General features: G+C 44.1%; 1 protein-coding gene across 1 annotated transcript in view; it reads right to left on the bottom strand.

Moving 5' to 3' along the window:
* RRP12 (ribosomal RNA processing 12 homolog) overlaps nt 1–7,370 on the bottom strand; it is a 37,952-nt gene extending 30,582 nt beyond the window's left edge. Inside the window, exons 1-7 of the mRNA XM_020812037.3 lie at nt 7,154–7,370; nt 6,018–6,259; nt 4,373–4,456; nt 3,564–3,640; nt 1,642–1,747; nt 420–536; nt 133–271 (exon numbers count right to left, since the gene is read on the bottom strand). Of these exons, the coding sequence (XP_020667696.3) occupies nt 133–271; nt 420–536; nt 1,642–1,747; nt 3,564–3,640; nt 4,373–4,456; nt 6,018–6,259; nt 7,154–7,292 (904 nt within the window). The 5' untranslated portion in view covers nt 7,293–7,370. The remainder of the gene's footprint in view (nt 1–132; nt 272–419; nt 537–1,641; nt 1,748–3,563; nt 3,641–4,372; nt 4,457–6,017; nt 6,260–7,153) is intronic.
* Nucleotides 7,371–14,465: the final 7,095 nt, after the last annotated feature.

Here is a 14,465-nt window from a genome sequence, read left to right as displayed (position 1 = left end):
TCATAAATATGGTTTCGGAGAGGTAGAAATACCACTCCACCTTTTGCTTTGGTTTCCGAAGCTGCAAAATCTTGTGGACATTTGATCTACACAGTGCAACAGTTTATCATCCTAAGTTCCCATCTCATGTACCTCCAGCTTTCTCAATCTCTTGTACACAGAACTTGGCAGTAGAAGATGCAGCTGGATGATGAGAGGGAGCCCCATCTCCAAACAGAAATTCACTACCTCTTAAAATGGAGCAAACACCATGCTGGGCAGTCTTGCGAACCTGCAGGAAGGAAGAAGGGTATGAGAATGACTATAGCATTACCTAACTCAGGGCTACCGCATACTAGAAATAGTAACAGATTCTCTTTATTACCTATCTTGGATGCTTTACAGCATGGAGATGAGGATCAGTACCTTCATTGACTCACCTTGGGCTTGACATGGACAGTAAAACTGAGAAGGCCATGGAAAGTCTGCATAGTCACAGGGTAATTCCAGGCAACCAGATTCTGTCTTCGCAACAGGGTAGCCAAGCAGGAGAGCATCTGATAGGAAAGGGGGAGAATAAGAACAGCCATAGATTACCCAGTACAGTACAACCGTACAGTTTTTCAGCTCTCCATTTCTAATCCATCTGGCCTCATGAAGTGTCAAACCAATGGCCTACACCTTTAATTGCAAGAACATCAGTTCAGCCTGGCGTTCCTCCACACACGTTTGTTCATAGGCACAACAGCTCAAGAAATTCATTGGTTTATTGAGCAATTAGGATTCCCAGTCTTTGAAATGCTCACTACATTGCAAAAATGCCCCTATTAATAACAAGTTCTAACATCTAAACCAGAGGCACGTGATGTGTGGTCTTCATCACCCTCAGCCAGAGTTTGGAGAGCCACTTTTTAAAAGTAAGTAACTATGTGACTTGTTGCTAAAGCCAAAATAAGAAATACTCTGCCACTGTAATACTGATGATGAAGATGCAAATTGCTGCATTAGCCATTGTTGGTCAATATGCCTTTTTAAAACACATCTATCTGAAAAGGTAAGAATATGAGCTAAAATGGGGAAAGTGGCCTGAAATTCCCCTCACTAAGGCATTTTAGATTCCAGAGTATTACAAGAAATGACCAGATAGGCGGGGTATAAATAAAATAAAATAAAACAAACAAATAAATAAAATGTCACTTGCTGTGGTAACAAATGGTGGCGGTAATAAAACTCAATTCTTACTTTTTTGGAAATTGGAATGTTGTTATAGGTGGCTGGACACTTTGGAGGCTTGGAGCCCCAGGAGTCTGGACTGTGTCTCAGAAGAAGTCTGTCTGTGCAGCCTTAGACAAGATGTACAGTCCCAGAGTACCACTGGGAAGAGGGTCTGGTAAACCACTTCTGAGTATTTTAACTAGGAATCAACTTGATGGGACGGAATTATATTTAATTTAATATTCGTATGCCCTTGTTTCTGTAAAAAAAGTAACACATTTCAAGTAATGCCATTACTTGGAACTGTTATTTAAAAGCTCTGTCTTCACAAAGTGGCAATGGTGGCTGGGGCTAATGGGAGTCTAACAAGATTTGGATGGCCACTCACTGCACCGAACAACTTCACATCTTATGAGCTTGTCTGCAGTGCCTCCCTGAAACACTTACCCAGCGCAAGGCAGAAGTGGAGTCTCTACAAGCTTGTGAATTTAAGATTTCCATGAAAGCCTTTGAAGTATCAGAGAACTTCTTGATTAGCACAGGACCTGGTACCCTATTGAGGAGTAAGGAAGACACTAGAATGAAGGAGAAATAACAGCAATTATTCTGCACTTCAGTAAATTCCATCTTTTTTGCAGCCATACTCAGTTGGTGGGACAAACTTCTACTTTCCCAGTCCTTGAATCATCCACTCAATTCAAAGGGCACAGGGAAAATGAAACCCCTGGATCAGCTCCTGTGCTTCTTCACTGGCTCAGTGGTCATCCACAGTTGGGGCAAATGAGGAGTTTTGATCACTTCATCAAAACTGAGATATAGTGGTGCCTCGCTTAACGGGCGCCCCGTTTAACGACAAATCCGCATACTGATGCGGATTTTGCAATCGCAAAAGCGATCGCATTGCGATGTTGCCTATGGGGAAAAATCGCTTTGCGATTTTTCCCCATAGGCCCCATATTCCCCCAGCTGACCGGCGGGGGCATCGGAAGGACCCCCGGGGAGGGCTCTCCCACCGTCCTTCTCAAGCTCCCGCCGGTCAGCTGGGGGAAAATGCAGGTGGGAGCTTAAGAAAGACCGCGGGGGAGCCCTCTTCCTCTGAGGAGGCGGCGGCCGCTCATCCGAAGGCCGGCGGCGAGCGGCGCTTCGGCCGGCTCGCTCCTCCCGGGCCATGCAGGGGGAAGAGGGAAGAGAAAGAGCCCTGGGCTGGGCGCCTGGCTCCGCCTCCCCTTCACCTCTTCCTCTCCTCAAGCCGGCACCCGGCCGGCTTGTGGCTTGTTCGTTCCCGGGGCCGTGCAGGGGGAAGAGGGAAGCCTCTTCCCCCTGCACGGCCCCGGGAAAGAACAAGCCCCGGCACGACCGGGCTCCTCGCTCCGGCTCCCCTTCACCTCCTCCTCTCTTCAAGCCGGCACCCGGCCGGCTTGTGGCTTGTTCGTTCCCGGGGCCGTGCAGGGGGAAGAGGGAAACCTCTTCCCCCTGCACAGCCCCGGGAAAGAACAAGCCACAAGCCGGCCGGGTGCCTGGCTCCACCTCCCCCTTCACCTGCTCCGGTTCTTCTTTAAGCCGGCACCCGGCCGGCTTGTTCCTCCCAGGGCGGCGGCGGCGGCAGGGGAAGGGAAAGGGCCGGGCGCCTGACTCCCCGTCTCCCGCTTCACCTTCTCCTCTTCCTCCTTTTCCTGGGGGGGGGGAATGCCAGCTGATCGGCGGTTCCAAAATGGCGCCTCCTGTTTTCTGGACGGAGTCCTCGCTTACCGAGGCGAGGAAAATGGCCGCCCCTATGGAGGATCCTCGCTGAACGGTGAGTTTTTGCCCCATAGGAACGAATTAAACAGGGTTTAATTTGTTCCTATGGGGGTTTTCTTTCCGTTTAGCGATGTTTTCGTATAGCGACGTTAATCCTGGAACGGATTAACGTCGCTATGCGGGGCACCACTGTATATTAAAGTTCAAAATGTATAAAGAAATAGCTACAAGAATGCTGAATACATTCTCTATATGGAGGAACTAATAAATTCAAGATTTTTTTAAAGGCAGGTTTTGGCCCCAAAATTGCACTTGGATTGTATTTCAGTAGTACACTAAATCATGTTAGCTGACTTTAAAACAGACATCAATGAAGAATCTCATGCACCTTGCTGATTGATTGCTAAAAGATAATGAACAGATTGAGTGTGCAAATGGATTGATGACAGTCTTACGTTTGGTAATTCATGGACGTTTTCAGATAAAATCAGCCTTGGCTGCAGAAACCGTCAATACAACATGGAATTTTAAGTTTACATCTTTAGTTGTTCTAAGCTCTCACTGAAACCTCTGGCAATGGTACACCACTGGTCTAAATCAGTGCACACTTCTTGTATGCATAAACTTACCTCTTCAATACCAGATTCAGAAGATAAGCAACAGCAGCCAGGGATTCTGAAGATTCCACAGCTTCCAGAGCAGTCATCTGAAAAGAGATGGTACAGTGGAGGAAGCATTCAGAAAAGAAGCAGGACAATTGGGGAACTTCATCCTGTAGTAAGTCTGAGGAATCACCTTCCTCTGCCCCAATCTGTTTGTATGCAGAAGTCATCAGAAATTCTTTAGTGTCCCTCCTCCCCCACTGAAACATGACGAATGGTGACCAAGGACAGGGCCTTTTTAATGGTGGCATCCTCCGTGTAGAATGATCTCACCAGGGAAGCTCCCCTGGCTTCCCTTCTGCTTCCTTCCTCTTTTTTTGGCATCAGAAATCCTTGCTGAACTACTATAATTCAGCCAGCAAATCTGTATCTATCATCTGCTCATTCCTGGTTTATATAAACAAACACACAAACAAAAATGGGTAATGGATATCAACCAGCAATATGCAGCTGGAAATCTATTGTAATTTAAGACTGTTTGCATCCCAACATTTTAATATTTTTTTCATAAATATTATTACAATATACTTCTATTTATATATGGATGGGTCTTTATAGTTTTGATTTCGCTCATTGTGCAGATAACTTCACTGTGCAGATTTTGACCACATTATACAAGACTCAGATAAAATCTGTTCCTTTCTCCTTAGGCTTTTACCAGATACTAGACACTTGGGATCATTCATGGGCACTATGACCCCAGCAGTGGTTGATAACTGTGAAATACATTGATACTCCAAATAGCAACAGCCTGCCCTATTTCCCTTGGTACTTACCAATGCACCAAAATACTCTGTCTCACTCTCTACACCACCCTGGGCCCGGATCACTTCTGTGACAGCAGCCAACACTGCACATATCTGTAAAGAACCCAAGAGTACAGATAACCAAAATGAAAATCAAGCCCTTGACATCCATGACCCTGTCCTGTTATCTTTCCTAGAAGGAGGAACAAACATGGTAAGGCATACAGATTCAATTAGGGATTATGTGGCAAATTGACAACCACTCCTAATGAATATGAACTATTTCTTAGAAGTATATATTCAGTTGTCATTGCTAACAAATAAATGGCAATGCACCAATGATCAAGCCTACTGCTGGTTAGATGACAACAACACTAGTTGAAGATGCTTCCACATCTCTCTCACTGCTATATGTCTACTTCCACTCCCTCTTTCTGAAGCCTTGCTTGTCTGCTGTGTTTTCTACTTTCCCTTCTTGTTTCTTTTGGGTCCCCCGTCCTTCCATTCCAAGTGTCATGAAACAATGTTCCTTTCTCTTATCATCTCATAATGTTCTCTGCTTTTGCTTTCTCAGACCTTCATTATGACTCCAAAGGAGTGAGAACTGCACACTTTTCCCCTACTCCTCAATAATGTATCCTCCCTCATATATTTCACTTCCCAAGAACACATGTTCCTGATCAAGAACATTCTCAAATAAGTATTTGTCTCAACTCTGATTCTCCTGTTGGTTGCATACTTTTGCACTAACCATTAGAGGAACACACACTTTTAAGCTTGCCTGGAAAAAAAAACAGGCTGAATTACCCGCTCTTCATGTAACATCATTTATGACATGGCCCTGAATCTAGTTACAGTTATTTATTTACTCTCCACAACCACTGAGTTGGACTTTCAGTATCTTATGTGCAGTCATTAGAGTAAGGATGAGCTTTGGAGAAAGGGAGGCTTTGGAGAGACAGCAGCTTTTCTCACCTTTTGGCTCAGTCTGGAGGTGGGGGCACAATCCTCACCTTTTTCGCTAAAGTACTAAACATTTTGCTAAATGTGAATTCAAGTACTGTTTTTGGTTGCTTAAATGGCACTTCGCTACGTTCCTCAAAAAACAGACAGCTGGTGTGCCACAAAGGAATAAAATACAATTTAATGGGCCTGTAACTTAACACATTTATTTCTTGTAACATTTATTACAAAATTGCCAAGGGCTAAACACTCTACAGTCCTGTTCTTGACTCCAAACATAATGCACACAACTCAGTTGTGAATGGAGATTGAGAGAAGAGACTGATCATTGTTTTGAAGTTTAATATGAACAATATTTCTTCATTTTGTAAATAAAGGACAACTAACTCATGCACCTAATTAGTAACCACCAACAACAAAAACAACCAAAGCCCAAGCAAGTGCTCATGTTATGGCAAAGGTACAGTTGGTGGATGCTATTTATGGAGCAGTTTCTGACAACACTTATTTCAGTCTTTTGGAATGGTTATTTGCTGCACATTTCTCCAATTGCTTCCAGTGTCTTTTCCTACTCCTTTTACTGCTTAGAATGCAAACATCACTTTCTTCTCTCTTTAGGTCTCCCCTCCCCCGTGCCCTTTCCCAATATTCTGTGCCTGGAAATGCATTTGTCTTGCATTTCATGTTCTCATAACAACTATTAATCAAGCACCTCCTTGTGGGCAGCAGAGTTGGATTCCCAGAGACGTTGCACTTTACTAAAGGTGAGGTTAGTGCAGTCAGTCAGGCCGCTCAGAAAAGTAGCTGTAGATTTATGGGTCTTAGCTGTTTCAGCATTGTCATCCTCTTCCATAAAGGTCTGCGTTTCCTTTCCATCCCGTAAGGAAGGCAGCGGTCCTGGTGACTGCAATTCATTGTGCAGTTTTAGAGCATCCACAGTCAGGTTGCTGTTTTCTATAACAGAATGATCAACACATGGTCACTTCTGTGATTGACAGATACCTTATAATATACTACTAATAAGCTCGTGCCCACATTATAACTGCATACTGTTAAGTTGATTCTGATTTACAATGACCTTTTCCAGAGTTTTCTATGTAGAAAATACACAGAAGTGGTTTACCATTCCTTTCTTCTGGGGGAATCCTGGGTCTGTGCAGCTTGTCACAGGGCTACAGTCAGGCTCTTCTCCCCGGAGGCATAGTGGAGAATCACCTAAAACCTATGCCTTATACCTCTTTCCACTGAATCACATGGAAATATATATTTGCTACAGGCTGGGCTTACCTTTAAAGAACTACTTGCTGATTAGGCATGAAGGCACTATAGACTGAAGGCCATGCTAGGCTTCTTGCCCAAGTACACAAAAGTGCATTACTTATCTTTTTATCAACAACTTTGAATAGACTCTCTTCTCAATATATTCTAGCATATTATAGACTACTAGTTAAAAAGCCTTAAGGGGCAGTAGTTCCTCCTTCAACATGACTGCGTCCCATCAAGTTAAGGGGGGAAAGGGACACACTTTGTTTTTTGTTGTTGCCTGGATCCATAATGGGACCCAAAGCTAAGACTAGAACCTGCTACACTGGGGCAGAGGCTGAGTACAGTACAAGACTTCATTGGCTCAGAGAGGCATTCCGTTTTTAGTGCCAAGCAGTCGTAAAATGTGAAAAATTAATGAAGCCGAAGTGCTTTTCACCACTACTTGGGCTTCAATCCAGGATAACTACCTGCCCCGCTACCAGCACTTGTCCATCCCATTCAGCCTCCCTCTGGTCTCTACCTAAGTCGTCTTTTTCTACCCTCCTTGGCTCCGGTCTTTCCATTTATCCCAGCCTCCCATACCTGAGCGGGGAGCAAGTAAGCGACCACGAGCAGCCGAGCGGTAGCGCCGCCCTTCTGGGTTGCTGTCGCTGCTATGGCCCTTGCGCCAACGCTTCAGTTTACTGGCACAGCCGGATCGCAGCTTTCCGGAACGACCCATTTTGCTCGGTCCAAAGCCGAAAGAAACCACGTGTGGGCTTCTACTTTCACCCTGTTTTCAAAGTAGTTCCGGTTACCCTCTTCCGGAACTTCCGCTCTGCTTTCGAATCCGAAGACAGAGAGGAAAAGATTTCGCTACACAGCAGACACTTCCGGCTCCCAATACAGTCCGTCGATAGAACCTGCTGGGCAGGAGTAAACATATCTTTGCGATTGCGGTACTTTTAATACAATTGGGTTTTTTTAGAAAGAAGTTTTCAATTCGCTAGATTCATCTGTTCCCACGGCTAACGAATGCAACTATTTTTAAAAGCAAGTACAAAATCAAAAGCAGCCGTGTTGGTCTACGACGACAAGATCGAATCTACAATAAATTTAAGGGCAGTACCATTATGAAGACTACTTAAAATGCTGTAATGCGAATGGAAGCTTTCGAGATCTCAGGAACACTTCATCACAGTCGACGAAGTCAGGAAATATTTGCACGGCTGTTGTTATGTTTTCAGCTCATTTGTGACTCATGGCAACCCGAAATAGGGATTTCAGATCTGGGAGATGTTGCTGGAGTGGTTTACGGTTGCTAACTCCCGGTGAGTTTCCATGGCTGAGCAGGGATTGAATCAAGCTTTCCTGACTTCTGGTCCAACACTCTGTCCGTTACACCGCTCTCAAACCTCTACTAGAATGAACAAAAATTCCACTGAAGAGTCAGTGTGGAGTAGCAAGTAGAGTGTTGAACTAGGACTCGGGAGATGGGTTCAAATCCCTGGTGGACCATGGAAACTCACAGGGTGTGCATGGCAGAGGTAAACTGCACCTTGGACATCTTGCATGCTTCAATAACTCTGTCAAGGTCATCATAAGTTGAAAGGACCTTGACAGCCTACAGTCACCTCAACATTCCACAACAAAATCTGCTATTTGGGGTACTCCAGAATTCTTCATTGTGCTATGATATAACAATCAATTTGACCAAACTCCTGAAGGCAGTGGAGACAGGAGGGCCTGGCATGCTCTGATCCATGGGGTCACAAAGAGTCGGACCTAATGACTAAACAATGACAAATAACAATTAAACAGAAGAGTGAGAAAAAGCTGGGAACTCCATGGGGTTTCCCGTCAGACTCCGCTTCCAGAGGCTGCAAGGGGCAGATGTCTCGGTTGCAGACAGACTATTTATTCAGAGATGGAAACTCATCATTTCCAGCCCAGTACATATCACTATATGTGATCTGTTACAGTAATTTTCATTGTGGGAGAGAATTTAATTGCTGGTCTCTCAGCCATTAACCCCCTTCATGGATTGCTGCGTTGTCATGGCGAAGGGGCTTGAATAATTCAGAGAAGCTATGGGTTATGCCGTGCAGGGACATCCAAGACAGACAGGTCATAGTGGAGAGTTCTGACTAAACACGATCCACCTGGAGCAGGAACTGTCAAGTGGGCCTTAGAAAGCATGGCTAACAACAACGTCAGTGGAGGTGAGGGCATTCTAGTTGAAGTATTTAAAATCTTAAAAGATGACGCTGTTAAGGTGCTACACTCAATATGCCAGCAAGTTTGGAAAACTCAGCAGTGGCCAGAGGATTGGAAAAGATCAGTCTACATCCCAATCCCAAAGAAGGGCGGTGCCAAGGAATGCTCCAACTACTGTACAATTGCACTCATTTCACACACTAGCAAGGTTCTGATCAAAATCCTACAAGGTAGGCTTCAGCAGTATGTGGACCAAGAACTTTCAGAAGTACAAGCTGGATTTCGAAGGGGCAGAGGAACTAGAGACCAAATTGCTAACATGCGCTGGATTATGGAGAAAGCCAGAGCGTTCCAGAAAAACATCTACTTCTGCTTCATTGACTACACACTGACTGTGTGGACCACATCAAGCTATAGCAACTTCTTAAAGAAATGGGAGTGCCTGACCACTTTATATATCTCCTGAGAAATCTATATGTGGGACAGGAACCATCAGTTAGAACTGGATATGGAACAACTGATTGGTTCAAAATTGGGAAAGGAGTACGACAAGGTCGTATATTGCCTCCCTGCTTATTTAACTTATATGCAGAAAACATCATTTGAAAAGCTGGACTGGAGGAATCCCAAACCGGAATTAAGATTGCCGGAAGAAATATCAACAATCTCAGATATGCAGATGATACCACTCTGATGGCAGAAAGTGAGGAGGAATTAAAGAACCTCTTGATGAGGGTGAAAGAGGAGAGTGCAAAAAATGGTCTGAAGCTCAACTTCAAAAAAACTAAGATCATGGCCACTCGCCCCATCACCTCCTGGCAAAAGAAGGGGAAGATACAGAGACAGTGACAGATTTTACATTCTTGGGCTTCATGATCACTGCAGATGGTGACAGCAGCCACAAAATTAAAACACACCTGCTTCTTGGGAGGAAAGCGACGAAAAACCTAGACAGCATCTTAAAAAGCAGAGACATCACCTTGCCGACAAAGTTCCACATAGTCAAAGCTATGGTTTTTCCAGTAGCGATGTACGGAAGTAAGAGCTGGACCATAAAGAAGGCTGACCGCCGAAGAATTGACGCTTTTCAATTGTGGTGCTGGAGGAGGCTCTTGAGAGTTCCCTGGACTGCAAAGAGATCAAGCCTATCCATTCTGAAGGAAATCAGCCCTGAGTGCTCACTGGAAGGACAGATCCTGAAGCTGAGGCTCCAGTACTTTGGCCATGAGAAGAGAAGACTCCCTGGAAAAGACCCTGATGTTGGGAAAGTGTGAGGGCAAGAGGAAAAGGGGATGACAGAGGACAAGATGGTTGGACAGTGTCATCGAAGTCTCTCCGAACGTCGGAAGGCAGTGGAAGACAGGAGGGCCTGCCATGCTCTGGTCCATAGGGCACGACGAGTTGGACATGACTAAATGACAAAACAAAAAAAACAGCCAATAACACATGGACAAAGGTTTGGACTTTCGGTCTCCCCCTCCTCCAGCCACAGTATATATATTTTCTCTACCATTCCTGGTAGCACAAACTAGCAAGAAGTATTAAGAAATTAGTTCTGATTTCTGTGATGCTCAAAAGGAGCTCACTGAAACAAACACTGTCATCCAGAGTTACTACTTTTCTAGCTAGAGAAGATAAAGTATTTTAAAACTACTACAGAAAGAGGAATCTGCCACCTCTAGCAACCATATAGTTATGGTTGGTGAGCAGTTTCTATTTTTTTAAAGATTTTTTTCTTCTTCTGGGCTTTCTTTTATTACTGCTATTATTATTATGGCTTGTATTCACTGATCCTGCAGTTCTATATCAGATCCTGCCAATCTTTGGAAAGTTTCAAGGCCCCACATTGAAAAGGTCAACAGGCATGTGAATGTGGGCAAATCAGTGGATATTGTCTATCTAGATTTTCAGAAGGCGTTTGATGCGATCCCTCACAAAAGGCTGCTGAGAAAACTCCACAGTCGGGATAAGAGGTCAGGTCCTCTTACGGGTTGAGAAATGGTTGAGAACCAGGAAACAGAGAGTAGGTGTCAATGGGCAATTTTCACAGTGGAGAGAGGTGAAAAGTGGTGTGCCCCAGGGATCTGTCCTGGGACAGGTGCTTTTCAACCTGTTCATCAATGACCTGGAGACAGGGATAAGCAGTGAGGTGGCCAAGTCTGCAGAAGACACAAAACTTTTCCAGGTGGTGATGACCAGAAAGGATTCTGAAGAGCTCCAGAAGGATCTCTCCAAACTGGGAGAACGGGCAGCAAAATGGCAAATGCATTTCAATATAAGAAAGTGTAAAGTAATGCACATTGGGTTGAAAAATCAAGACTTTAGTTATCAGTTCTGAGCTATCCGTGACGGATCAGGAAAGAGATCTTAGTGTGCTGGTGGACAGTTCAATGAAAGTGCCAACCCAGTGTGCAGCGGCAGTGAAGAAGGCCACTTTCATGCTAGGTATCATTAAAAAGGGGATTGAAAATAAAAAGCCAACATCATAATGCCATTGTACAAAACGCTGATGAGGCCTCACCTGGAGTATTGCGTACAGTTCTGGTCGCTGCACCTCAAAAAAGACACAATGGAACTGGAAAAGGTGAAGAAGAGAGTTAATTAAATGATGACTGGGCTGGGGCAGCTCCCTTATGAGGAAAAGCTACAGCGTTTGGGGCTCTTTAGTCTATAGAGAAGGCACCTGAGAAGGGACATGATTGAGATGTATGCAGGGGATGGATAAAGTGGATAGAGGGAAGCTCTATTCCCTCACACAATATGAGAACTAGGGGACATCCACTCAAATTGAATGATGGGAGAGTGAGAAGAGACAAAAGAAAATATTTCTTTACCCAGTGTGTTGTTAATCTGTGGAACTCCTTGCCACAGGATGTGATGATGACATCTGGCCTAGATGCCTTTAAAAGGGGACTGGACAGATTTCTGGAGGAGAAGTCCGTTACAAGTAATGATGGGAATGTATCATCTCCAGACTTAGAAGGAAGGTACTTCAAAATGCCAGATGCAGGGGAGGGGCATCAAGAGACAGGCATCTAGTGGTCTCGTGTGCTCTCAGAGGCATCTGATGGGGCCACTGTGAGATACAGAAGCTGGACTAGATGGGCCCTTGGCCTGATCCAGCAGGGCTGCTCTTATATTCCTTATGTTCCACAAGTGCCAAACACATGAAAAAGCTTGTTGACTGTCATTGAAAACTACTCTGTTGAAAGACAGTCTGTGTTCCCTTAGATAAATCAATTTGTATAAAAATTTTAAACAGGGAATGTTAATTTCAGTGGCTGTTAATTGCCTGGCTCAAAGAAGATTGAAAGCTGAGGCCAACAAAAGGTAGCATGATGCCTGGATGAGAAAGCATAGAGTTACATGCTGTGCCCTACTTCGTGTTCCAATAGAAAGCTGTTACATGTTAAGAAATAACATGAGTAGGTACTGCTCATCACCTCTGTTTGACATCAGCTGCCTGAAGCAGCGTTCTTCCCTTTACTATACCTCTACCCCCATACCTTGGTTCAATCATTTTTACACACTTTAGACACCAATGCTTGGAGTGTGACGTAAAAAGAGAGAGACTAGGCACACTCCCTTCAGACATGTAGAAAGTGAGTTGTATCAACTCAGGTTACTGCAATTTCCATGTACTGCGTGTGGGAAAGGGTGCTATAGCAGAACTGCCTGTCATAGAAAGGTAATATGTAAAGGAGAAATGTCTAATAAAATAATTTGGTATTACTGATTTGTGCATGTTGAGTTGGAACTGAGTTCATGAAGGCCTCGGTCCTGTACATACTTAAGCACTGCTGGATTCAATGGCACTTACATCTGAGTAGATAAACTGTACTGAGATTGCACTGTACCTTTTTTGATGCTTTCCTAGTGAGAAAATTTAGAATTCAGTGCAATCACTCCTATGAACAATTCCATTGAGGAAACTCCACTGAACACAATACTGTAGAACTTACAGTACTTCTAAGTAAAGAGGTGCAAGCTTGTGATGTTTGTATTCTACAGTTTGTAACAAAGTAAATTACTTCTCATGTAACACAATAGCAGGCATGTCTAAATACCCCTAAATTCAATTGGAATGAACACCTGGAATATTGGAGACAAAGGGGGAAAAGTAACAAGAGGATGTAGACTAGAATTAGAGGTTACAGAGGGCGATAAATTGTGCTATAAAGAGCAGAAAACAGGATTTGGTTATGAGGTTTAGATTCAAATTCTATTTTGACTAGGATGTAGGAAGCCGCTTTGTTATTGTTATGCACCATCAAGTAACCTCCGTTGGTGACCCTATGAATGAGATATTCCCACTATGTCCTCAACAGCTGTGCTCAGCACTTGTAAACTCAAGACTGTAGTTTCCTTTAGACTAAAGGGTCAATTCTTCCCATATCTGCTTTTCTTCTTTTCCTGTTGTCTTCAGTCTTTCCCACCATTACTGTATTCTTTTTCCACAGAATCTTGCCTTCTGATGTGCCCAAAGTAGGACAGCCTCAGCTTCAATCTTTTTGCCTCCAGAGAAAGTTCAGGTTCGATTTGCTCTAAGATCCACTTCTGGCAGTCCAGGGTATCCGCAAAGGTCTCCTCTAGCACCACATTTCTTTTCTACATTCTTCATTGCTGCCCTTCATAGTTTCAGTCCTCTTGATTTCTTGGCTAGATTAACTGAACCAAGCTCTACAACATCTTTCACTATTTCAATTCATGTAAAAGTTGCTTAGATTCATGGAACTTTTGTAAATATGAATCTTGTTTGGAAAATAGGAAAAATATGGACCCTGCAAAGCTACACACACCCTTTTTTTAGGTGTGTGGATGCAAGCTTTTATTCTATTAGTTGCATCCTGTATTCTACACAGAAGAGGGGGTTCTGTGGCATGCGCTCAAAGTAGATAATGGCAAATGGCAAGGACTACATACTCCCCCCCCCCAGTGGATTCAGTGACATTTTACACAGGCAGCCTGTGATTAAGAAATAGGATGGAGGGAAATCTGTATAGCTGTATTTGTGCTTGCACACTAGCTTTCTAGTTGTAGGAATCCATTCTAAGAGGAATGCTCATGAAACCTCTTTAGTCCGAACTGGGAAAAAGCTTTTGCTAATCGTATAAACTGACCTCATATTTCTGGGTGCAGAAACAGCTGGCATGAAACCATGCCGCTATTCAAAGGCATCCCTGCTATACACCTAATGTACATCTCAGGATCCCACCCAGTCTCTGCTCGGAATACTGTACTATCTTTTCGCCGCACATTATACTTCAGGATCTAGTCTTTTTCTTTGTGCTATTTCTGTCTCCTAAAAACATACAATGAAGGTTCTTTGAATCCAAAATGAAATAGAAAAAAATAGAGCAACCGGGGATGCCCAGGCACGTTGCCAGTGTCGCATCACAGGGGATGGAAGTCACGTTGCCCTTCGCGTGCGGTTCGTGAGTTCCGTGCCCGAGGGAGCGAGGAAAGCCACCTTTTCCACGCATGCGCAAAGCCTTCATAGTTCCTCGGACAAAATGCACGTATGAATTCCAGCATGAGACATACAGGGCTCGGCCGAAACGCTGGGCATGCGCATATGCAAAGATGAATTCGGCAGAGCGCGTTCAGAAGCTCGGAGAGGGCCTTTAGAGATTGAATATTGTAGACTCACCATTAAATGGTTGATAATGGTAACTTCCTAGTTCCTTTTGAAATTAGT

This window comes from Pogona vitticeps, chromosome 3, assembly GCF_051106095.1.
Source record: "Pogona vitticeps strain Pit_001003342236 chromosome 3, PviZW2.1, whole genome shotgun sequence".
NCBI lineage: Eukaryota > Metazoa > Chordata > Lepidosauria > Squamata > Agamidae > Pogona > Pogona vitticeps.
This window is presented reverse-complemented; position numbering and strand designations above follow the sequence as displayed.